This window comes from Pteronotus mesoamericanus, unplaced genomic scaffold (assembly GCF_021234165.1).
Source record: "Pteronotus mesoamericanus isolate MK-2021 breed Mesoamerican mustached bat unplaced genomic scaffold, CSHL_Meso_final contig_246, whole genome shotgun sequence".
Lineage (NCBI taxonomy): Eukaryota > Metazoa > Chordata > Mammalia > Chiroptera > Mormoopidae > Pteronotus > Pteronotus mesoamericanus.
Genome location: NW_026555104.1, coordinates 2,274,108 through 2,299,603, shown reverse-complemented (window position 1 = coordinate 2,299,603; position 25,496 = coordinate 2,274,108). Strand labels below are relative to the sequence as shown.

The following is a 25,496-nucleotide window of genomic DNA, read 5'->3' as shown; positions in this document are numbered from 1 at the left end:
CTTCCCTAACTTGCTGAATGAAACAGACATATAAGTTCACAAAGCACAGAAAGTCCCAAACAAGCTGGACCCAAAGAGGACCACACCAAGGCACATCTGAATTAAAATGCCAAAGGTTAAAGATAAAGAGAAAAATCTTAAAAGCAGACAGTTACGTACAAAGAAGTTCCCATAATACTGTCAGCTGATTTCTCAAAAGAAACTTTGCAAGCAAGAAGGGACTGGAAAGAAATATTCAAAGTCATGAAAGACAAGGATCTGCAACCTAGATTACTTTATTCAGCAAAGCTATCCCTTTGAATGGAAGGGCAAAGTGCTTCCCAGACAAGGTAAAGCTAAAGGAGTTCATCATCATCAGGTCATTTTTACATAAAATGTTAAAGGGACTTATTTAAGAAAAAGAAGATCAAAACTATGGATATTAAAATGGCAACAAGTTCACAACTACCAACAACTGAATCTTAAAAAAAACTAAAAAAACAACTAGAACAGGAAAAGAATCATAGATACGGAGGTCATTTGGAGGGTTATGAGCTGGGAGGGGGAAGAGGGAGAATGGGGGAAAAGGTGCAGGAGTTAAGAAGCATAATTGGTAGGTACAAAATAGACAGAGTGATGTCAAGAAAAGTATAGGGAATGGAGAAGCTGAAGAACTTATATGCAGGACCCAAGGACATGAACTAAGAGGGGTGGGCTGATTGCTGGAGAAAAGAGGAGGAAAAATTGGGACAACTGTAACAGTATAATCAATAAAATATACTAAAAAATATATAAAGTAAGGGCTGTTATACAAACATTATAAAGTGTATTATTTCATATTAAGAGTTAATTTAAATGTGAATATTGACATTAACAGATGCTCTTCATTTAATTAGGTGGTTAAAACCACCTAAGTTATGAGAACAAAACCAAAATACTGTCTAATTAAAAATGTCACAAACAGTGGTTGCAATATTCTACTTGATGTGAAGATATGTGAGGCTGAAATAACTATCTTCTCCTCTCTTTCTTTAAAGATGTGATTAAAGCAAAAAATCAGACCTCTTTCATATTTATGTAAGTCCCTGCTTATATGATTTTTAAAAATCTTAGATTTTTCCAAGCATTGTCTATTAGACACTTTGCTATGTCTAGCTTCTGAATAGTAAAAACTGAGTTTATAACATTGGACATTTCTGACTTGGTTTTATCCTGAGGTCTCAAAGTATTTTAAAAACAAACAAATCTCTTCATATGTGTGTTTTTTTTAAATTCAAATGTTGTCTAATTGATTGGCCACAGAAGGCATATTTTTAAAAGATGGTACAGGCATATTTTCAAAAGATGGTACATTTTAAAAAGATGGTAAAAGTCATGCCAAAACATCACTCTGATTGGAAACTTAGGCAGCATTTTATTTTCAGTTGATAACCTAATAAATGCAAATATGCAAATTCTACACACCCAGGAAAATGCGGTCCACTTATCATGGATGAGCTCTTTATCTAATTCAAACTGATACTGTGTTGGCGTTATTTTATTCTCAGCTATATTTATGAAACATAAACTAATTTGTATTTTTAAAAATCTATATTAAATGTATCATGATTCTTTATATTCTGAAAAATAAAGGTAACTTCTCTTCTTTGTATCTTCCATAATTAATACGTTCCCTAGCTTACATTGTAGGTATTCAATAAAGACTTTACTTGAATATGTAGTTGAATGGAATTAAACTGGTAATGTAGCAATTTGCAAAGAAATCCAGAGACGGAGAGACTTTCATTGGACGGATATCCAATGAAAGAAGTAATTACACATTTAGTTTTCCTTGACTAAAAAGTTGTCTAAATGTATAAATACACTTATTTTGCATACCTCTCAGGTAGACAGCCATTCATTGAAATATTGTGAAAGGGTTTTTAAGCTTTTTTTTAAAAAACAGCAAAGCCTTCACTGTAAAACAAAAGCTATATATTTTAAGATAACATTAAAATCCTAAATATTTTTAGCTCTTTAGAAACAGAAAATATCCAGAGATAACTGAAGCAGTATACAAGTATCTTTTCTCTTTCCTAACTACTTCTCTCTCTTTTTTTAGTCAGTATTCAGTTCCAGTGAATAAAATTATCATCAGGAGCATAACTTGAAGGAGAAAATCTCTCAAGAATTACAACAAATGAAACAAATGCTTGGTGAATTTCAACTTTGTTAACTTTCTTCTCAAGGTTAATATTGTGAGACTATCTTATAACAAGGTTATTTTGGGATATTCCTACCTAATCCTCTTCAAGTGGTTGAGGTCAAATGATTTCTACTCTAGAGAAAATACTATTATAATAAGGTTTTGGTTATTCAGCACAGTAACATCCAAATAGCACAGATTCAACTTTTGTTAAAGTAAATACTATCTGATCACTAATTTGTTTGATTTCAAAATAATTTCACAAACCTTATAACAAATTGTGAGTTCTAAGGGAATTCTAGAGCTCAGGCTGACTTCTAATATATTACATCTCAATTTAATAGTCATTCTACTTTTAGAAAGTTAAAGTCAAAATAATACCTATTACATCTTGATTCTAAGAAAGTACCCTATAAAAATGGTATGTTCTATAACAATGTCATTGACGGTTCACCACATTATATTCTGTCTTCTTTGTGAGAGGCCCTTGTAAATTTTTCTCTGAAAATCCCAACTCTGGGAATTTGAACTAATGACTTCTAAAACTTTATTGTGTTGAATCATGGTCTGCGATGCTCTCTTTACATTTACTCCTGGAAAACAGAGTCAAGTAGAGGTCCCTTTCTACAACAGACAAACCAGCAGAACATGCTCTGTTTTTTTTCCATAAACCTTACTCTGGTTTCAGTTTATTGTTTTCCTTTATTCCCTCCTAGATTTCATTCCTTAGTCTAAAAAAACTTGCATTTAAAAAGTCACTTTTAACTTCCAATCTATTCTCCCCTAAAGATATTAAAAAATAAACATGAAAATAATACCTACTGCATAACTTAAAGACAGAAAATGCCAAAATGTCAAAGGAACTGTAACTAGTAGTGGTAATAATTTTGTAGGAAAGATTCACTAATGGATGGTAAAATTAGTGGCTGAAAGTCTGAGGAGAAACAGGATATTTGCATAGTCTCAAAGTATTTCCTCAAGATAGGTTACATATTTTAAAGAGAAAAAAAATAACAGTACAGCAGAGAAACCCAGCAGGTATCACCTTAACCAAGTGATCAGTGTTAAGGTCACCAGGAATAAGATATTTCAAAGTCACATATCCCTTGATATAATGCACTTGAGAAAGGCACGATACCACTTCTGTAGTATTAGTGCCAAAAATGCATAACCTCCATCTAATCATGAAAAAACATTAGACAAACACCAAGCGAGAAACAGTCTAAAAACAACTAGTACTATTCAAAAGTGTCAAGGTCTTGTAAGGGTGTGGGGACTGCCTGGGGGAGTGCAGGGGTGCTCGGAGGGGGGGACAAAGGAGGAAAAATCGGGACAGCTCTAACAGCATAAACAATAAACCTTGCATAAAAACACAAGCGTCAAGGTCATGAAAGATAAGACTGAGGAACTGTTACAGATTGAAGGAGACTAAAAACATATGACACTTAAATGCAACATAAGATTCTGGATTGGACACTAGAACAAAAAAAGATGAGTGGAAAAACTAGTGAAATTTAAATAAGGTCTGTAGTTATTTACCAATGTAAAGGCAGAGCATCTTACCAATATCAACTTCCCGGTTTCAGTGACTGTAAGATAAATAAGATGCTGACATGGGGGAAAGCTGGGGGAAGATGCATGGAAATTCTTTGCATTATTTTTGAAACTTTTCAGTAAGTGTAAATAAAAAGTTTAAAATGTTTTAAAAAGTCATCTTCTGTATTTTTGGTAAGTAGGGTTTTCATAATTACTGTTTGACATTCCCCCAATTCATCATAAGCTCTTAGTTTCCCATTTTATACCCCTGGACTGCTTCAGAAAATTCTTCATATCTAGTGCCAATTCAAATATTGCACTTGAAGGACCACCTCCTCCATAAAACAGCCTCTCATTACTATAGACCTCCCCAGATTTCCCACCATTGAACCCTAATCTAGAATTTTATTATGCATAGTTGCGCAGTTTTAAAAGTGAGTTTATGTTTGTATTTCTCATGATCACCACAATAATAAAAGCTTTCAAAAAGCAGGGACAAAGTCACATTCCATTTTGTGACCAGCACTGAGCTAAGTATATAGTAAATGCTTATTACAGCTACATTGACTCATTCACCCACAGATGATTAAGGAAACCAGATCTGAAAGTTCACTTCACCCATTTATTTCTTCTTTGCGCTATTAGACACCAAATACGGAGCTAAATGAACCATTAGTTATGATGTAGGTATGGCAATTCTAATAACTAATATCTTATTCTTAGGAAGTCTCTAAAATATATGATACATCCTTAAATTTAGTAAAGTAGTCTGGGTTGAATAAACACCATAACCCATATTAGAATTGTAATAGTAGAACTATAGGCCTAAATTATAAATCTTTAAAAGTTCATTTAAAATCTGTTAAAATTTCTCATTAGACAATAACATGAAATGTATAACAAAGCCACTGTCAGAAATAAGATTTAAAGATAGTGATGTTTTATGAGATATTTTCCATGACCCAGGGTTGCCTCCTTAGAGTGCTCTAGGACATCTACTGATCTAATAGACTCATGCAATGGGAACAAATGTTCATTTTCTTTGCCAAGAAAATACCATAGATGAATATTAAAAACAGTTCTGTTAGCCAAAATTCACATCTGCACACACTTAAAAATGTGGCTTTTCTTTTTTCCATAATAATTTGTAATACATTCTGAAAATTATAAAAAATATCATACAGTACTCTACACCTGGCTGCTTAAATAGTGTTTTAGCCATAAGTGCAATGACAGAGCCTATACTATTATTAAAATTGATTACCATACTCTAAATTGTGGATATATATGTATGCATATTAGTAACATTTTGGGGTATATATCTCAGGCATTAAATACACAGAGAAGAGAGAGAGAGAGAAAGAAAGAAATGGTTATAGATTAGAATATACTCTGATCTATACTCTAGATGTACTCTAAAGATGTAATGGCACAAGGAAATAAAATATTTGCCGTAGCTGGTGTGGCTTAGTTGATTGGGTGTCATCCTGCAACACAAAGGGTCGGGGGTTCGATTCTTTATTGGGGCACATGCCTGGGTTGCAGGCTTGGACCCTGGTCAGGGTATGTGTGAAAGGCAACTGATTGATGTTTCTCTCCCTCTCTCCCTCCCTCTCCCTCCCTCTAAAGTCAATGAGCAGGTCCTCAAGTGAGGATTAAAAAAAATTAAAAAGAAATAATATACTTTCAGGAGAATATAATTTAAAACATGAGAGTTAAAGTGATTGTTTTCTATAGAATTTAAAGATTCCAGTATTTTTTTAAAAAACTTCTCAACTACCAAATAATATTGTTTTTTATAAAAAGGTGATTCACTCACTAGAATGACGTATCACAAATAATAGCTCTTCACCAAGTTTTTAAATTGTGTCTATGAGAAATACAGCATGGAGCAAAAGTAGGCTTATAGTTGGGAGTATGCAAAACAGAGTTTATTCCTATATTATTATTTATTAATTATTGTATTCTTTTTCATACAAACAACTGTAAACCTACTTTTGCCCCACCCAGTATATTTTTGGCCTGATCTTAATATTGTTGTATTTGCAAAAATTTTGTAATATTTAAGTAGTAGAATCTCTCAATATATACATAAACTGTATTATTTTAAAACATTTAAAAATCACTTTGCTTTTTAAAAAGAACAATATAGAGAGTCAAGAATAAGAATAGTGTATCTTAAAAAGAGGCATGTAAAAATATCTATCACTTTATCATATGCTTGTGTATATTATTGCTTTTTAAAATCAAATGTTTGTCATGAGATACAACAAAATAAACTGAGAAATTACAAATGCTCCTGCTTCCATATCCCATATGCATTTTCTCTGATTGGTATGATCTCATTTGATTCTTCGTATGTTAGGTTTGTTTTCAGAAGTCGTTTTCCAAAATTCACCAGTCTGGTAACAAAATATGCTCAAAGAAATAAAATATGTAAGAAATAAGAAATGTTGATATAATCCTGGCTTGTGTGGCTCGGTGGACTGAGTGCCTGCCTGAGAACTGAAAGGTCGCCAGTTCGATTCCCTATCCAGGCACATGCCTGGGTTGCAGGCCAGGTCCTCGGTTGGGGGTGTGCGAGAGGTAGCCAATGGATGTTTCTCTCGCACATCAATGTTTCTCTCCCTCTCTTTCTCCCTCCCTTCTCTCTCTCTAAATATAAATAAATAAAATATTTTAAAAATATGTTGATACATACTGTTTTATTAAAATAAATGATAGGCACTTATCTGATTATGTACAAATCTGAAGAAATCTATTTAAAAAATGCCTAGGACTAATAAATGAGTTTAGAAAGGTCACAGGATACAAGACCAATATCAAAAAATCTACTGCGTTTCTATATATTAGCAAAGAACAATTAGGAATTGAAGTTAGAAACATGAAATGATTAGGTATAAATCTAACAAAATAAACGCAACATCCATATGCTGAGAATTACAAACACTGATGAAAGAAATTGAAGAAAACCTAAATAAATGGCAACATATTCTATGTTCATGAATTGAAAGACTCAATATCATTAGAATTTCAATTCTCTACAAACTGAGAACGAGATTCAACACAATTTTAAAAACTCCTACCAGAATTTTGTGTAGACTTTTTTATGTTAATTCTAAGGAAACCAAAGGAAGTACAAAAGGCAAAACATTTTTAAAAAGGAAAAATAAAGTTGCACAAACTACCTGTTTTCAAGGCTGACTATAATCAAGACAGCGTGACTCATAGATAGAAGCAGGCGGACAGCTATGGGGGCGGTGGTTAAGGGGCAAAGGGAGGAGCAAAAAGGGAAAAGGACTCGGACACGGACAACAGTGTGGGGATTGCTGGGGGGAGAGGGTGTAAGAGGGATAAATGGTAACGGAAAAAATACAATAAAAAAAGAAAAAAGGCAATGTAGTATTGGGAAAGGACAGGCATATAGGTCAATGCAACAAAATGATAAGGGTTCAGTGGTATATCACACACATATGGTCAACGAATTGGCAGCAAAGCTGCAAAGGCAATTCATTGGAGAAAGGATAATCTTTTCAACAAACAGTGCTAAAACAATTGAATCTTAATCTATACCTTGCACCATTCACAAAAACGGGCTCACAATGGCCCACAGATTAAATATAAAACTTAAAACTATAAAAGAATCCTTGTGACCTTAGGTTATGTATGATAAGATTTCTTAGATAAGACACCAAAAGCATGATCTATAAAATAAAACTGATAAAAGGGATTCATAAAAATTAAGAACCTCTGCTTTCTAAAAGATACCACTAAAAGAATGAAGTTAAACTGCTGACTGTGAAAAGTGTTTGCAAATCAGATATCTTATAAAGGACTTGTATCCAGAGTATATAAAGAACTCTCCATATTCTATAATTATAAAATAAATAACTAAATATAAAATGGAAAAGCATTTAAATAGGCACTTTGCAAAGGAAGATATTCAGATGACAAAGAGACATATAAAAAGATGTTCCACATTATTAGTTATTAGGGAAATAGCCATGCAGTTAAATGCACCTATTAGGATGGCTAAAATAACAATATAAACTCAACAATATCAAGTGCTAATGAGGATGTAGAGCAACTGGGACTCATGCATTGCTGATGGCAATGCAAAAAGATACAGCCACTTTGGACAAACAGTTTGGAAATCTCTAATAAACTTAAAAATATATTTAACATACAACTCAGCAATCCCTCTCCTCGCTATTTGCCCAAGTGAAATAAAAAATTTATGTACACACAAAACCTTTATATGAATGTTTAACAACTCAAATATTTCCAACTGAAGAATGGATAAACTTTGGTACATCCATGCAATGAAATATTATTAGCAATAAAAAAGAACAGACTACTGATGCACGCAAGAACAGATGAATTTCAAATGCATTATGCTAGGGGAAAGAAGCCAGACGCAAAAGGCTATAATGATTCACTTGGTGTATGTTCCAGAAAAGGCAAATCTATAGTTGCAGAAAACGGATACGTTGTTACCAGGTGTGGGGCCAAGGGGAAGAAAATGGGGTTGACAATGAAGGGTCTGGAGACACATTTGCGGGGAATGGAACACTTCTTGATCTTGACTGTGGAGACAGTTTGTCAAAATTTAAAGAATTATACATACTCTATAGGTAAATTATATCTGAATAAAAATGTTACATAAAGAGAGGAATGACTGAAGAGTTACAGCAGTACAGGAACAAGCGTGATTTTTTCTGAGTTGGTGTAGGAAGGGAAAGATGGGGACAGGTAATGTTTTTGAGTGAGGACGATGAGCTCACCATGTATTCCAGGCAGAGAGAAAAACACGGGAAGCCATGAAGGGGGAATGTTTACAGCCAGTACGTGGAAAAGGGAGTCACTTGAATTGGGCAGAGCACAGACTGTATCTGTGCTGGGGGAGACGGTTAAGAAAGGTAGCAGATTCCTCTCAATTTTGTTGTGAACCAAAAACTGCTGTAAAAAAATATATAAACTATTAAAAAAAAAGAAAGGTAGAAGATACCACTTCATACTCATCACGATCATTCTTATAAAAACAAACTGAAAACAACAATTGTTGGCAATGGTGTAGAGAAGCTGGAACCTTGGCGCACTGAAGGTGGGACTACGAATGGTGCTGCAGCACGGAAACCGGCAGGGGGCGTTCCTCTAAAAAGCAGGATGACACCCATTGCGGGGGTGGTTAGGGAGCGGAGAGATTGAGCAAAAAGGAAAAAGACTCATGGACATGGACAACAGTGTGATAATTGCTGGGGAGAGAGGGGTATAAGGGACTAAAAGGTAGTATAAAAAAATACAATAAAAAAATTTTCAAAAAAGAATTACCATATGATTCAGCAATTCTACTTCTGGGTATAAAGCAGGCACTCAGATACTCACATACCCATATTCATATCTGCATTATTTACAAGAGCCAAAAGGTGGAGGCAACCCAAATGTCCCTTGACGAGGATGCAGGAATAAACAGAATGTCTTCTATACATACAATGAAATATTATTCAGCCTTTTTTAAAAAAGGAAATTCTGCCACATGCTATGACATAGATAAACCTTGAAGACATAGATAAACCTTGAAGACATTAGGCTGAGTGAAATATTGTTTGATTCCACTCACATGAGGTCCCTAGAGTAGTCAAATATACAGCGACTAGTAGAATGGTGGCTGCCAGGGGCTGGGAGGAGGAGGAGGAGACAGGGAGCTAGTGTTTACTGGGTACAGTTTAAGTTTTGCATGATGCATGAAGTTCTGGAGATGAATGGCGGTGATGGTTGCACAATTTAAATGTACTCAATGCCTAAACTGTAGCCTAAAATATTAATTAAAATAAATAAGAAGAAACAGAGGACAAGTAGAAGAGGAAAAGTGGGATTATGCAAATCCTTGCCCAGAAAACTAAGGAGCTGTGGCAACTTCACTTTGTTGTGGGCAATGGCACTTTGTAAGTTTTTAAGCAAGGAAGGGGAAAGCTATTAGCTTACAAGCTATCTCATCCAGAAGGTTCTGCCTGATTCTACCCCTCCCCACGTACTTCCAGACACCTCCCTGGGTGTTCCGCAGAGCATGCTGTCCAACAGATCTAGAAAATGACTCTAATTTCAGCTCAGTGTAATCACAGTTTCATTTGTTCCATTATCCCTGACCCATTAAAATAAATCTCATTGAGGGTGCAGGCTGTTTTTACATTGCCAGTGCCTAATCCAGCCTGGCAATGAGCTTTGATTTTTAGAAAGATCCCTGTCTCAGGAACACAAAGGGTGTCCCAGTCTTACCTTCTTCTCTTTGAGGCCAGATGGTCCTGTGTCCCTCAGGGGCCTCAGACTACCAGGCTGCTGTGACTCAGGGTCATTGTTATTTTCTCCTTTCATTTCTATCCGGCCCGAGGCTTGGCTTTCCTTGAGGGATGAGTAGTCTAAAGTCAGAGGGGTCCACATTTCCTCTGGCCCCCACTGAGGTCACTGAAGCAAAGGTGAGAGCCCCAGGCGCTGGCTGCAGCCAGGCCGAGCTTCCGCTTCTCTGTGATGCTAATTAGGGCACAGCCTTCCTGCCCTGACAGAAAGGTGACTTGGGCTAGGAGACTGGGTATTTGAGAATGAGCCCCCCCCGCGCCCCCGCCTCCCCCCGCCCCCCTCCCCGCAACCTCTCAGGTAGGGGTGAGCAGGGGCAAGCGACATCACAATCATACTGCTCAGTTTCTGATGTCAGCTAACGCAAAGCCAGTGCTCAAAGTGCTTAAGGGCCAGCGTATCTTCTCTTTGTGACTCTGGTCTTTCAGGAACAGAAAAGGGGAGGCAGGCTGAAGACGCCCTAGGGCTTAGGGGTGGGACAGCAATATAGCTAGATGGTGACTTCTGTACATTACTGTTCAGCTCACAGAATGGTTAAAATATAGAAGATTAAGGAAGGACTGAACAATACAATTTTAAAATTACATATAATCCCATCCCATAGAGAAATTGACTAGTGTATTTTCTTATTTCCCCTGTGTGTAAGCTCATCTGTGGCTTACTTTTTCTTGGTCTCACGTGCCAAGTCAAATCCATCAGAAAGCCGTGCTGGTCCCAACTTTAAAATATACCCAGAATCTGACTACTGTCCTAGTCCAAGGCTGCACCATCTCTCCCTTGGATCATTACACTGCCCTTTTTGAGTTTCTTGCCTTCGTTTTCATGCAACTAAAATGATCTTTTCAAGCCTAAGTCAGATCATAGCACTCCTTTATGCAAAACTTTGTGCATACCTAAAGTTTTTCAAGTTGTCATTTGTGCGTGTTTTTCCTACTGTAAATTAATTTATTTTCATGTTTAGAAGTATCATTGTAGTTCATTATATCAAGCTGTGGCTTATATACCCAGAGGAAAATGACCATTTGAAGTTCATCCACATTTGTGGAGTACTGTACAAACCATACTAAATCTTGTTTGTCAATCACTTTTTATAAATCTAAACTGTTTGAGGATAACATTTAATTTAAAATTTTATATTTTTAGCAAAGAAAAAAGATCAAAGTAAAAAAAGAACATAATTGAGATTAAAAATCCATTTTAAGCCAAAATGACAATGTCTTCATAAGTTAATATTAATCCTTTAATTATAAATTTCAAAGGTTTAAGTAGTTTCTATGACCTTGGCCTTGAATAATTATGCCATATGGGGCTTTTCTTAAATTTGAAAAAGATGCTGAATTGTTGCTCAAAGCCTTTTAATGATTTCAGGCTGGCAGAATTCCAGGATAATCCTTCAGATACCATTAAAATTATAGACCAGGAACCCAAGCTGGTAAATGCTATGTCAATTTCATAAGCGCTTTTTACTTAGTAGTGTATGGTGTAGAAAATGTTTGATGTATTCATCTGTTTTTAAATATCAAATTGTAAAGCTGAAAACTACTACTTATAATAAAGAACTCACAAAGGAAATGATGGACAGATTACACTAAGTACAAAGAGTTTTTTGTGTGTATCATAAAATAAAATGATAAAATTAAAAGGTGAATACTGAATATATTCACCACAAAGATAAGTGTTTTATCATTCTAAATATAAAATAAGTTTGTATAAAGGTGATGAGAAAACCATTAGGACACTAATAGAAGAGAAACTGACCAAGAATGTAAACTGGCAATTGCAGAAAATGAAATGTGAGTAACAAACCTATTATAAATGTTCAATTTCATTCTTAAAAGTACTTAAAAATAAAGGAATACCTCTGTAAATTATGCTACATTAGTAAAATGGAATATCACAAAACAATGAAACTATAGTTTTAAAGAACTTTAAATGATATTGGAATATTCCTAGCATACCTTTTTAAAAAGCAGAAGACTCAACAGTTTAATTAGTATGGTCTCAGTTAACATGGCTATTTTACACATACATCACATTATTGCTACTGGTTTTCTCTAAGAGATGGTAGTAACAGGGAATTTTACACTCTTCTCTATTTTCCATGTTTTCTAAAATATCTTCTAGATCGAGAAGAGTTATTTTAAAAATAGCTGAGTAGATTTCTTGTACAATGGCAAATTTTACATACCAAAGTTTTCACCAGTCTTCTGAAACTACCCAGTACCATCACTTAGTAGTGTTCTTTAATTTTTCAAAGGTTCATATTTTATGGACTTTGTTTCAATTTGGTTGGAAAAGATTTTAAAAGACTAGAAAAGCAGCTTTCACGTTGCAAGTGCCAATCATTTATTCTCTTAGATTCTCTATTTCAAGAATTTTGACCTTGTGGAGGTATTTCATGTTTCTCTTAAGTCAAATCCACTGAAGATATCAAGTAGGTATAAATTGTCACTGACAGAAGCTACACGGGATCTGCACTTAGAAATTCTTTTACAACCTTAACACTGTAAGTGCTACCGGCACAGCCTAGAACCACAGGAGTGTTACACTTAGATTATTTATTTTTCTGGTGTTATTTTCCTCTTCTGTTGGAATCTCAATTTTATATTTAATAATAGAAAATTAATTTCTAAACACCTTGATTCTGACTGGATTTTGAACAGCTAGCAAATACTTTAACTTTCAGATTTGTTTAAACATCATAAAACATTAAGCCTTTTATAAGATCCAACAAGAGGAATTTAAGTAACATGCAGAATGACAAAACATCTAGCAACAGAACTACCTAGCACCTTATCAGTGTTAATTCAGACTTTTATAATAACAGCTTAAATGTCTAGTTTGTGTACTGAAAATTCAAACCATATCTGAGAATGATATGATTTAGTCATATAAATATTTGACTGTAAAGATATATTTTATCCTATCTAAAGTACTTATAATGGGTGAAAATCAAATTTAGATAAATCAGTAACAATGTTTTACTTATTTGTATGACCATCCACAGCAGCTACACTCCATTTCTCAGTTCATCGTCATTCTTTTACCCACTGACTTAGCATCTATGAATGCCTACTTTGAACCAGGCCTCCCATATGATCCTAGAGTTTAAAAACAAATATTTAGCAAGGACTATTTTCAGGGAATCCACAGTCCAGGTCTTCACTGCTTTTGGCAATGGCTAACCTCCTTTTACTAGTTAAATAAAAACACTTAACAATCAGAAATAAAATTAATCTTCATATCAAGAGCCCAGCCCTTCTCATTTTACACACGGACTTTGGGGTTGGCTCATTCCACCCTCTCGGCAAGGCCAAACTCATGGCAGTAACCACCAGGCCACATAGGGCTCGCGACCCACTCCCTAGACTGCCTCAGCCAAGTCCCCATGTTCTGATTAACATTTATTCTTGTCAGTTAAAATTACTATGCTCAAACCCCATTTCTAACTTCCTGTATTACTTGTGCTCTCAGTTCAGTTCAGGAACTTTCCATCCCTCCAGGCTCAGGCTGCCACGCTACCATGGGCCACAGTTTCCAGACACTAGCAGTACAGAAATGAACTAGACAGACAAGGTCCCGCTGATGGAGCTTCCATCCGAATAGGGGTAAATAGAAAATAAACAAGCAAAAAGCTTAAAAGATGATTTGAGATAGTGAGACGAACTTTGAAGACCAAGGGAAAAGATAAGATGGTAAAGGTAAAGGTAGATAGAAAGGTCAGGGAAGGACACACTGAGAAGTGCGGAGTGATGGGGAGGAGGATGGTGGCCATAAGAAAATCACAGAGAACATTCCAGGCAGAGGAGTGACAGGTGCGAAGACCCGGAGGCAGGAGAGGGCGAGGCACATTTCGGGGCAGACCACAGTCCTTTGTGGCCAGATCCTTGTAACCAAGGGGAGAGGGCGGGCCTGTGCTGGCAACCGCGCTCACACCCTCGTCCCTCAGATCACAAGCCAGCAAGCATCTATGGCTCTTTGCATCGTTAAGCTCTTCCTCTCCATCTGTTTCTTCTCATGTATTTCAAGACATTTTCAGCCTAAAAATATATTCTCCTTAATTCCTGCTGCTCTTCGGGGCTACACCTTCCTTTTAATATCAGATTTTCCAAAAACAATAGCGTATTCACCAATCCCCACTTGCTCCCTGCTCTCTCACTTATCTTTTGCAACCGCGTTTCTGTCCACACTATCATTTTCAGTGCTCTGTCCAAGATCATCAATGACTTCTCAGTTTCAAATCCTGTGACCTTTCCTCCACCTTTATCCCTCCTGATTTTCTGTCACATTCTTGACAATCCTCCTTTCTAAATATTCTCTCCCTTTATCTCCATGAAAACACATTCTTCTCATATTCCTCTGACCTTGATGGCCCTTCCTTGACTGTTTCCTCTCAGCCTCTTCCTTCACCAATATTTGTTTTCTTTCTGTTTCCCTCTTGAACAGGCCCTCTCTGTGGGTGATTCCTACAGCTGTTTTTCCCAGTCCTGCCTTGTGATTACCTACAAATGTTCCTTCAACAGCAAATGAAGGTCACGGCTGGGTGTAGCTCTGGCACTTCAAATTCAACATGTTCAAAACTGAGTTCATCTTTTCCCTCCCCAAATCACAAAGTTCTCCTACATTCCCAATTTATTAACGGTCAATGTATAGCCATTCCAATCGATGCCATCACTGAGACTGAGACGGTTGTCCAGCACGTGTCCCCGGGCCCATCTTCACAGCTGTATTCTCACTGCCTTCCAACACCTCTACTGTGCCCTCAGGGGCCCCTTGCTTGGCTCTGTCCAGCCCCCACCAACTGCTCCTGCTGTTAGGGCATCTGGCCAACACTGACCGATTTTCCTAACAATCACTTGGCTATTGACACCTCATTACCTAAACATCTTCAGTAGCTTCTCACTGTTTACCCAGTGAAGCTAAAATACTTACCACAGCTTTGAAGACTCTCATTCAGTGATCCCTAGTTGTCTTTTAGCCTGACCACTAAACACTCTCCTTGGTCAACCTCTATGCCCTGTACACAGTTCTGTTGGCTCGTGCTGCTGTTATTCCTTCTGCTTGGAATGCCATCTATCTGCTGGTCCAAATCCTGCACATTACTTACATGTAGTTCAAGTGGCATATTTTCTAGTTAACCTTCCCTGATTACCTTAACAGAAAGCAGTTCTCCCCCAATTCATACTCGGCCTTGCATCACCCTCCTGTGTATATGTGTGTGCTTGTGTGCCTCCTCACTCTTTTTCAGAATGTCCTTGAAGACGGCACCTCTTTTTTCTTTGTTCTGTGTGCCTCCACAGTGTCTGGGATAACACCTTTGTGGGATATGGAAAATCTTCCAGAAATGTTTGCCAAATGAATTACCCAGGATTCCTAATACTATTTTCAATGATCTGTAAACTGTCAATTAGTTAATAACACATATAAACCTGTACTTGAAAAATTGTATCCATTACAAAGAAACATTTAAAATGTGAATATACAGGATCTCACACAAATAACAGCCCTTTTTATTACAAAATCATAAGCATGTAATTCTGTGACATACCAATATCACACTCAAGCACACCATGTGACACTTTAGGTGAAATGTTCAAATTGCTGTCCATCTCGTGCGAGACATTCATGTACCCTACCAACCATACTCAAGCAAACCTTACTTCTGCTGGACCCTGTATTATGCAAGAAAGTCAAGGCCTACCTTGTATGTTTTATGAGTCTGGCTTTGGTACGTCCAATTTTCTTAAATCGAGCTCCACTGGTATCTGTGCCATTTAAGGACATTTACTTAGAAATCCTTGGGACTGGCAGCAGAGACAACTGAAGTCAAGGGGAGTGTGTGTGAGTCACCAGAAAGGTAAGTGCAATGCCGCCTGCACTCTCCCTTGGTGTCTTTCACTTGCCTTTGTCAGAGGACTAAAACTATCCCATATAAGGAAATTTCTCTACTCCCTGAGACTTGGTTTTAGCATCAAAATATGACCACTTTGTACTGCTTTGATGGAACTGTCACCGGCAGCCCATTTGGAGGTATAAAAGGCATCTCCACTGGGACACAGTCTACTGGCCAACCTGTTGTCCTTTCAGTCTCCTCCCTGTCAGCAAAGGGTAATTCCACTTGTCCACTGGCTCCAGCAAGTCACCTTGGCAATCCTCCTGAGTGCTCCCTATCCCGCTCCTCTGCCCCACGTCTCCCCCCCCGCCCCCCCGCCGCTCCCCTCTATTTCTGAACCAGCAGGAAGTCCAGTCAGCTCCATCTTCAGAAGATTATCCAAATCTGATTGTTTTCCACCTTCACTCCGACTGCCTGGAGCCCAAGCCTCTCTCATCTCTTGTCTAAAGCCTTTAAAGTAGCCTCCCTACTTTTGCAGTGGTCCCTCAATTCAGTCCATTCTCAGCACTAGCAGGCAGAGAGATCCTATTCAAATGTGAGTCAGGCCATGCCACTCCTCTGCTCAAACCTGTCAAGCCTCCTCCGCTCCCGGAGCAGCAAAGCAAAGCCCTCTCAAAGGCCTGGACGCACCTACAGGACCCGGTCCCCCTCGGCGCTTTCCTCCCTGGCTTATCCCCTCCTCCTCCTCCTGCCATCATTTCAGCCACGCTGGCCTCCTTGCTGTTTCTCCAAGAAGCCAGGCTCCCTCTTGCCTCTGTAGAGCCATTTTCCTGTATATTTCTGGGTTCAGAGCCATGCCGCCAAGGGCAAAGTTGGCTGAATCTGATTCTTAGATAAATTTAGGTACTGTAAGGTAAGCGCCTGAGGGTCCCAACCCATGTAAAATCAATGGAGTAGTGCCTAGAATGGTGTTGTATACACTATGAAGCGTTCAAATTCTTGAAAGATGAAGGAGAGAGGAAGAAATTAAACAGAATTAGAAGACTCCTCAGGTACACTTTTCAAGTTTCTTTGTTCCAAGATGTAGATTGGTCTTAAGAAACTCATGGGACGATTTACATTTGTTATGCTTAAAAACAATTCGCCTTTACTACCCAATTAAAATATTTAATTCTCTTGCAAAACATCAAAAGAAAGAATATTTGATTCTTTTCCTGGAATATAAATCAACCCCAAATGTTTAAACAGTACATTGACATCTATTTCAAAACTATATAATTTTTAAGAAGCTTTTCTTAGTCTGAAATATCAATCTTGGAAAACATGTCATTGTATGTGTTACACTTAGAAAAACTGTAAGATATAGAAATAATTATTAGACAATCTAGAAAATGTCTGAAACTTAGTCTTAATCAAACAAAATCTAGGGCCACAGCCCCAGTATTTCTAACCAGTATAATATTTGACAATATTATAACATTGTTTTTATCACAATGTGCATTAACAAACATTTAATTAATGGAATATTCCATACAATTCCTTCAACTAAAGTCAACAAAAAAGTTAGGAAACTCCTTATATAATTTTAGTGGTGCTTGGACAACAGCAAGATACTTTAATTACTCACTGGAAAAGTTCATAGATCTCAAGAGTATTCTATGTATACCACCTTTTAGAGATTAAATATAAGGGTGGCAGCCATGGATTTCAAACAGGGGTTTCAATTGCCTCTAAAAATTTAAGGTGGGTGCCTTACCTTTTCCAATGTCATCTCTGTCTCAGCTGCATGAGTCTTTTTCAGCTCTATTTTCATCTTTTCTGACTCGGCCTTCAGCTTGCTGACCGCAGCCTCGTGGTCCCTCGCGGCCCTCTGCTTCTCCTCTTCACGGAGCAGACCGAGCTCTACCAGCTGCTGCTTCCGCTGTGAGTTCACATTAATCAGCTCCTCCCTCAGCTTGTGAACTTGGGCCTCCATGTCAGCAATAACCTTGTTTTGAAAAACGAAAAAATGGGCAGATGCTAACAACAGGAAAATCATCAAAGAATTGCAAAAGACTAACAAAAGTACAAAAATGTCCATTTCCTTCCTTCCGTCTACTTTTCCTCCTCCTTCCCTCCCTGCCTTCTTTCTCTCATTCTCCAATCACAGGCCATTCCTTCCTAAGTCAGGTGTAAATACTGCCTAGGACGTCTTACCATAGATACCATGTTTAGTTTTACTTGTTTAAAATATCTATGTAAATGGAATATGACATGCATTATTCTGGTACTAACTTTTTCAAATATTCAACATTGAGATTCATCTAGTACTTGATATTGTATTTTTGTTTTTATTTCAGTGATTTCTGCTCTTATTTTTACGTCCTTTGTTCTACATCCTTGGGTTTATTTCATATCCCTTCTTCTAATTTCTTATTTTGGATATATAATTCATTTATTTTTATCCTTTCTTCTTTTTTGATTGATAAACTTAAGACTCCAAATACTCCTCTAATTATTGCTTACATTTAATCACTTAGGTTTAGATATATGGTATTTTCATTGACATTCAGTTCAAAACATTTTTAAACTTCCACTACTATTTTTTTTGACTTACAAATCTTTTAGAAGTATGTTTTTAAATTCTCAAACACGTGGGATTATTAGTTTTCTAGGGATGTCATAACAAAGTACCATGAACTGGGTGGCTTAGGACAACAGACATTCATTCTCTGACGCTCCACAGGCTACCAGTTGAAAACCAAGGTGCTGGCAGGGCTGGGCCGGCCAGAGGTTCTGAGGGAGAATCTGTTCCATGCCTCTCTCTTAGCCTCCAGGGTTTGCTGGCAATCCCTGGCATTCCTTGGTTTGTAGATACATCACTCCGATGTCTGCCTCCATCTTCACGTGGCTTTCTTTGTGTGTCTGCATGTCTGTCTGGGTCCAAATTTCCCTCTTCTTACAAGGACATTGGTCATCTTTGATTTCGGACCCACCCTAATCCAGCATGGCCTTATTTCAGTTTCACTGCACTGCAAAGACCCTTCTTCCAAACAAGGTCACCCTCCCAGGCTGGCCTGACCTGAAGACTACGCTTGTGTTCAAGGGAAGGAGGCGCAGCCTGGGGAGAAAACCAGGAAACTGATGTAAGAAGGGGTGGGGGTGGGGGTGGGGGTGGGGGCGGTGGAAGAACGCTTTACTTGCTGCTCTTGCCTCTCTCTTTTGTTACCAGAGGACAACCCTATCTGTCCCATCGCCACGTTAGAAGCAAGAAACCAACAAGGGGCTGCTGTGATCTGGGCTGCGCCAAGGCAAGCAGCACCTTGCTGGGGTGAGGAGTTGAAAAAACAAATGCAGATGATCAGAGTTTCTTGAGCGCTCACTTTGCCAGACTCCCCTCTCCACACTTCCACTCTTTAATTTATAACTATGTATAACTCACTTCTTATTAGACTCTATGATGTGGAAGCCACCATGATGAGTGGCTTGCAGAAAAATATTTTCCCTAAGAGAGTTTAGACTATAAAACATAAGCTACACACATACATAACACACGCGCGAGCCATAGAGCCGTAAGAGAAGATAAAGTGCCGTAAGAGTTCAGAAGAGGAAGCAGTTACTTTGAGCTGGGAAGGATTCTGTAAAACTGAATAAAACAGGGCACATCTGAGATGGAAGAGAAATAAAAATTATAGGCAGACTCACTCATGAACACAGACATAAAAATCCTAAATGAATTATTAGCAAACCAAGTGCAATAAAGTGTAAAAATATGTAATCACTAAGTTGCAAAAAATACAAGGGCAGTTTAACATTTATAAAAATCTATAAATGCCAATAAATATCAAATTTAAATAAAAATTAAAATCTCTAAGCTATAAAATTTACCAAAACTGACAAGAAAAAATGGAAAATATGAGTCATTCTATAACCATTAGAAAAATGTAAATAGTAGTCAAAAACCTTTCCAGAAATGAAATATCAAGCCCAGATGGCTTTATTGGCCAGTTCCACCAAGTATTTAAGAAACAAATAACTCATTCTGATATTAATTCTTTCAGAGAGTAGAAAAAGGGTTATTCAACAACTTAATTTATGAGGCTGACATACATCAATTAAAAAACATTTTCAAAAAAGAAGAATCTCAGGTCAACCTCAACAATTATTAACAAATTGATTTTAGTAATAATATATCATGAAAGAATTGAAAAGGACAATATTGGTATAATGTTAGAAAATAACCTAAAATATGATTTACTCCAGTAAAGTATTAAAAGAAAAAAGCCTTACGATTATCTCAATACACAGAAAAACATTTGATACAATTCCATGACAGCATAGGGAAATAGAGAACAGAAAAGACCATTCTTAACCAGAAAAAAGGTAGTTACCAAAAACTCTGCATTTTTATTTGTTTTTTATTGTGAAATTTTAAAATAGCCCTTTTAAAATCAGGAAGAAGAAAAGAATACCTACTACCATTACTTGTATACATAAATTCATGATTAAAAAAACCTATCTTTAATCATGGGTATTAGGATTTTCTATAGAGAAAATGCAAAATGAATGTACAAATTATTAGGAATTAGAGAGTTTCAAAAAGTGTCTGAATAAAAGATTAATGTTAAAAAATCATTTGTAATTTTCATACACCAGCAAAAAATAATAAAATATCATTTACAACTATAACAAATATAGGATTTTCAGGAACGTCTACCAAAAGATGTGCAAAACTCTGCAAGCCTTTGTGAAAGACATTAAAGAAGATCTAAATAACTGAGACATACTGTGGCAATAGAAAGCCTCTCCATCAGTTTTCCCCAAACTGACTGACAGCACCAATCCATGAAAGTTCAGTTAAAATCTCAATAAAAACTTTCAAAAAACTTGACAAGGTGAGCCCAAAAGGTACAGGGATGAACACGGTGCCCTGATACTCCTGAAAGAGAGACAAGTGGTATGACATCCCATACCACGTTACGACCTGATATAATGTCTAAAATTCACGCAGAGTGTGATAGGATCATAGAGCGGCAATTTTCAACCTTTTCAATTTCATGGCACACATTAACTGTAATTACTAAATCCTGCACCATACCAAAAAATTTACTTTTTTGCCAATCTGACAAAAAAGATATCATTTTGACTGATTTACACAAAAAAGTAATTACCCTTTTTGCTCCAAAGTGACTTTTTAAAAACTCAGGTGCCTAAACTTGTATATAAAGATTTCTGATACCAAGAATTAACAAATCAAATGCAACCTTATTATATGATGTGACCAATAAGATACAGCTCTATTAAATGGTCTATATATTTATAGTTCAAGACAGGGCATTCACACCGGATGGCTATTGTAGTGTTGGCTGTTGCCATTTTTTATCTGACAACCAAAGGGAAAAGAGGTCAGGGCCCCTTACTAAATAGTTAGATATTGCATGTTTTAAAAATTCTTGCGGCACATCGTTGAAAATCGCTGTCATAGAAAATAGAAGAACTTGACTAATGGAACATAATGGGGAGCCTAGAAACTGGCTCACATGGGAGAGAGCTAGCGTCACAGCTTAGTGGGCAAATGATGGACCAGTCTAAAAATTGTGCTAAGACAGTAAGTTATTCAGAGGGAGAACGAATTAAATCAGATGCCGTCCTTACACAATAGACGAAAGTCAACTCTCTCCGTTCCTAGGTACATACTCAAGACTAATAAAACTTACCTCCCTGTATGTGGGGACAGTGAGCCAGTACTACCACTGAGTTAAATACAATGGTTGGTTCTGGGACAGGGATGGCAGGAATACGGGAAAGGAAGGACCTATAGGCAGAGGCAACGGTTTTAATAATGTTCTAATTCTTCACTTGGGTGGTCACTTCATGATGTTCATTTTGTTTGTATGCCTGAGTGCTTAAATACTATTTGACAATCAGACACAGCATAAAAAAATTTAAAGGATGGTGCAAAGGTTTTATGCCCAGGCGTCAGGAATAATTACTCAAACTGTAATATAATAATTATTTTAATAGTTTTTCTATTTTTTTATAAAAATGCAAACCTCTAATAACAATTTTCCCTTTTGTCATGAACATTTCAACCCTCAATTGTAAAACAGTTAATTCAAAATAACGCATTTTCTTTAGAACAACATTAATAGTTTTAGAATACATTTGAATAATGTATGGTTAACATTAAAATAAACTTATTATTTTAAATTATATAAAACTAATCAAAAGAATTTCTCTATTTTCATTATGCTGGACATAAGTATGTATTTGGATTTATGCTTAAAGATTCAAAGAAAACACATTATTTTAACTTCATGGTCTTTTCACCTTTTAGCACTATTTTATAAATATCATATGCAAGAGAATTTTCACTTCTGTTGTAAAAACTCCCATAGGAATTCTAGCAGGAAAGAGAGCTTCACCTTGTAACAAAACATTGTCTCACAAGGAAAAACACGAGAAATAATGATAGATGATTAACATGTTACCGGTGAATTAAATATAATACTTAAACACAAGTCAGTTCTGTTCTGAAGCAGGACAACTGCTGTGTATTGAACACCGTGGTTCAGACAGTAGTGGGGTCAGACAATATGAATAAGGAGAATTAAAAAGAAACAAAATGATAAAAGGCAGGATCAGAAGGTGTAAATTCAGACTTGTTTGAAGCAGAGGAGTTCAGAGAATGGTGAGTACCTCCAAGTCAACTCTTGCTCTGACATAGTTCTTGGGTCTTTCCAGACTTTCCAGTCTTAGTTCCTAGCTCTCTAGTCAGCTGTCAGCCATTGGTTTTTCTGTCCATCTATGTATCCATCCACCTATACACCAATTGCTTCCTCACCAAATCACATTTTAAGAAGGTGAACGGTCCATATCATTAATGAAGCTTAATTGCCCATTTCCAAAGAGTTGTGGTCTCATTTACCCATGTGGTTTATCAAGGAGAAAGAATCCTCAGAGGAAACTGGGGCTACATTTCAAGAGAAGAAGTCCAAGCTCCTGACCTCCTCCTCACTGGCAATTTCCTTCTGCAGTGAAAGGGCAAGGAACCTAAGCACAGGGACCCTTCTCCCGTCTTCCTCAGACGTTCTTTGGTTGGTCACATAGGTTAGAATTAGGAAGAAGAACATGGAAGTGGATAACCTTTGGTCACACATTATCACTGCTTCATACATACTTGAAGGGTAAGATATCACTGAATTAAAACACACCTTTGTTTCTTAACAATGAATTATGGGTGAGTGCAGAGAGCAAGGGCCGAGGTATGCCTGCTAATCTCTGTCAGGTATAGGGAAGGGCAGTAAAACACTGTCTTCATCTTTATCATTCCAAGGAAGTTACAGCTAAATGCCACAGGGATGAAAACCTCACAAATGGGTAAAGGTTTGAAGAAATGATCATCTAATTTCTTGGCCGGTTACATCAGGTAGAAAAGGTCAGAGTACTTCTGTACATACCCCTTCAGGTAAGGGGCCTCCTAGGTATTTTTTTCACCTTTTATTCACGTGGTCCTTTCATTTTGTCTCATACAGGGAGAAGTAAGGCAGTTTGTCTGCATGGTTTGCATATAAGGGAGATGAATTCATTGTAAGTATCATACACAGCAGGAAACGAAAGTATTGTACTGAGAAGGGCAAGTTGCTGCATATACATTTATACTGCTTTAATCTTTCTTTGAAGATTTTGAAAATATTCCAGGACCATAAAATAATTCGAGGTCATTATTATAAACACCAGTTATCATTGTGAAGTTATATAAATGTATGAGGTTTAAGTGATTGGGGTTAACCTATGGTGACCAGGTGAAAAAAGGACTTAAATTCTCCCAAATTCCAAAAGAATCGCTCAGCTCTGGAGGGGATTCTATACAAAAGATTAGAATGCGGTATTGCTGATCACAATGACACCGCTAAATTGCACTATGAAAAAGAAGACAGTTTAACATATAGGAAAGACAAGAAAAACTTTAATTTGGTTAAAAATTTTAGAACAATATTCATTTTGAACATACTACAAGGGACTTACGTCAAGAAAGAAAAAATGTTTTTACCTGCAAAAGAAGAGATTATTCCAGCCAGAGTATTAAAAAAACAGGAATAGGGTAAAAGTATAAAAGAAAAGCACTCATTAATTTAAATGCCTATATGGGAAAAAAAAAAGTGAAATACATAATGAGTCACATGAACTGGCAAACATTATGGCAGTATTTGTTTTTTGTGAGTAATGACAATACTACTAAAAATTCATAGCTGATGTTGAAATTTCTAGTTTATTCTAGAACTACCCATATCATCTAATTCAAAATTATTGTTGAGGGAAGTGAGTCAAGACCTATAGCAACTTGCTTTTAGATTAAGTTACAATTACAAGGAATAAAAGATTCATAGCACATTGACCTATTTTGGAAATTTGCAAATGAATGTTTACTACACTTGAAATAACTATATATTAGCATTTATTTTAGAAATGAAATTATTTAACAGAAGCACAAAAATAAATATGTATAAATTTTCTAGATTCAAATGGAATCATGAAAGTAGAAATATTCCACTTGAGAATAATGACAGTAAAAAACTAGCTTCAAATAGCATGTTGTATTCTCATCTTGAGAATATAACGTCTAAGTATTGAAAAGCCAACGCAGACACATCACCCACAGCTCGCTGAGGCGCACACCAGGGCTAATGACCTGGAGGACTAGATGTTGGGAAGATGTTATTTGCAGCATCTAGAAAAATTTCTTGACAGAGTGTTTCCAGGAGTGACAGGTAACCTATTTGGCCTTGGAAGAAGAATAAAATTCAAGCTGAATTCTTCTTCACTAGAAACTTTCTATAAAGAATGACAATCAAGCAACTGGAAAGCGGATTTTCAACGCTCTCTCCACTTACTGTACTTCTCATTTCCAAAAAAAGCAAAATTTTGACCTAGGTTTTCTACCAGTTCTTATTAGCCACTCTATGCAAATATTCTGTCCACGCTAAGATCATAATGGCCCACATGTTATACTAGTGCCAATCGGAAAACGCTAATTACTGTGCTAACAACCATACGACATTACTGAAGCAAAGTATTCAGAAGTTCTGGCTGCTCAGTTAAACATAGGAAGGCCTAGAACACTCTGAAGCACACATGGCTGACCTTCCCACAGCAGGCCAATGAACGGAGGAAGAGCCCTGGGCCGCTGGCTCAGTGACTGCCTCCGTCAGAAGGGACAAGGTGTGTCCTCCCTGATGAGTACTTCTAACAGCATTTCCTTCCAATTATGCATACATTTTCATGCATTCTGTGCATTCCATGCAACTAATTCTTTAAAAATATGCAGAAACTAATACAAAAGGATCACATGTTATGTTTTAAATCAGTACCATGTAAATACCAGAATCGCATTTGTAATTTAAGTGTGCATTAAAAACATACTACTATAAGCTAGTCTTATCTAAGGAAATAAACCCGAAATGTTACTATTATTTCAATCTTTTTAATTCCCCAAGCACCAGGTTACAAGTGAGGGTATCTAGTTTAATACTCCTTTCACGAAGTGCATAAAATAGTGTAATTCTTGATGGACTCACTAGGAATTGGGCAAGAAGCTCAAGTATCCAGTCTAATGGACATACATTATAAAGC

At 36.8% G+C, this 25,496-nt stretch overlaps 1 protein-coding gene across 1 annotated transcript in view; it reads right to left on the bottom strand.

Moving 5' to 3' along the window:
* The window catches only part of CEP112 (centrosomal protein 112), a 311,127-nt gene that overhangs the window by 115,387 nt on the left and 170,244 nt on the right, over positions 1 to 25,496 (bottom strand). The window contains exon 21 of the mRNA XM_054573071.1: positions 17,641 to 17,871. Within this exon, the coding sequence (XP_054429046.1) occupies positions 17,641 to 17,871 (231 nt within the window). The remainder of the gene's footprint in view (positions 1 to 17,640; positions 17,872 to 25,496) is intronic.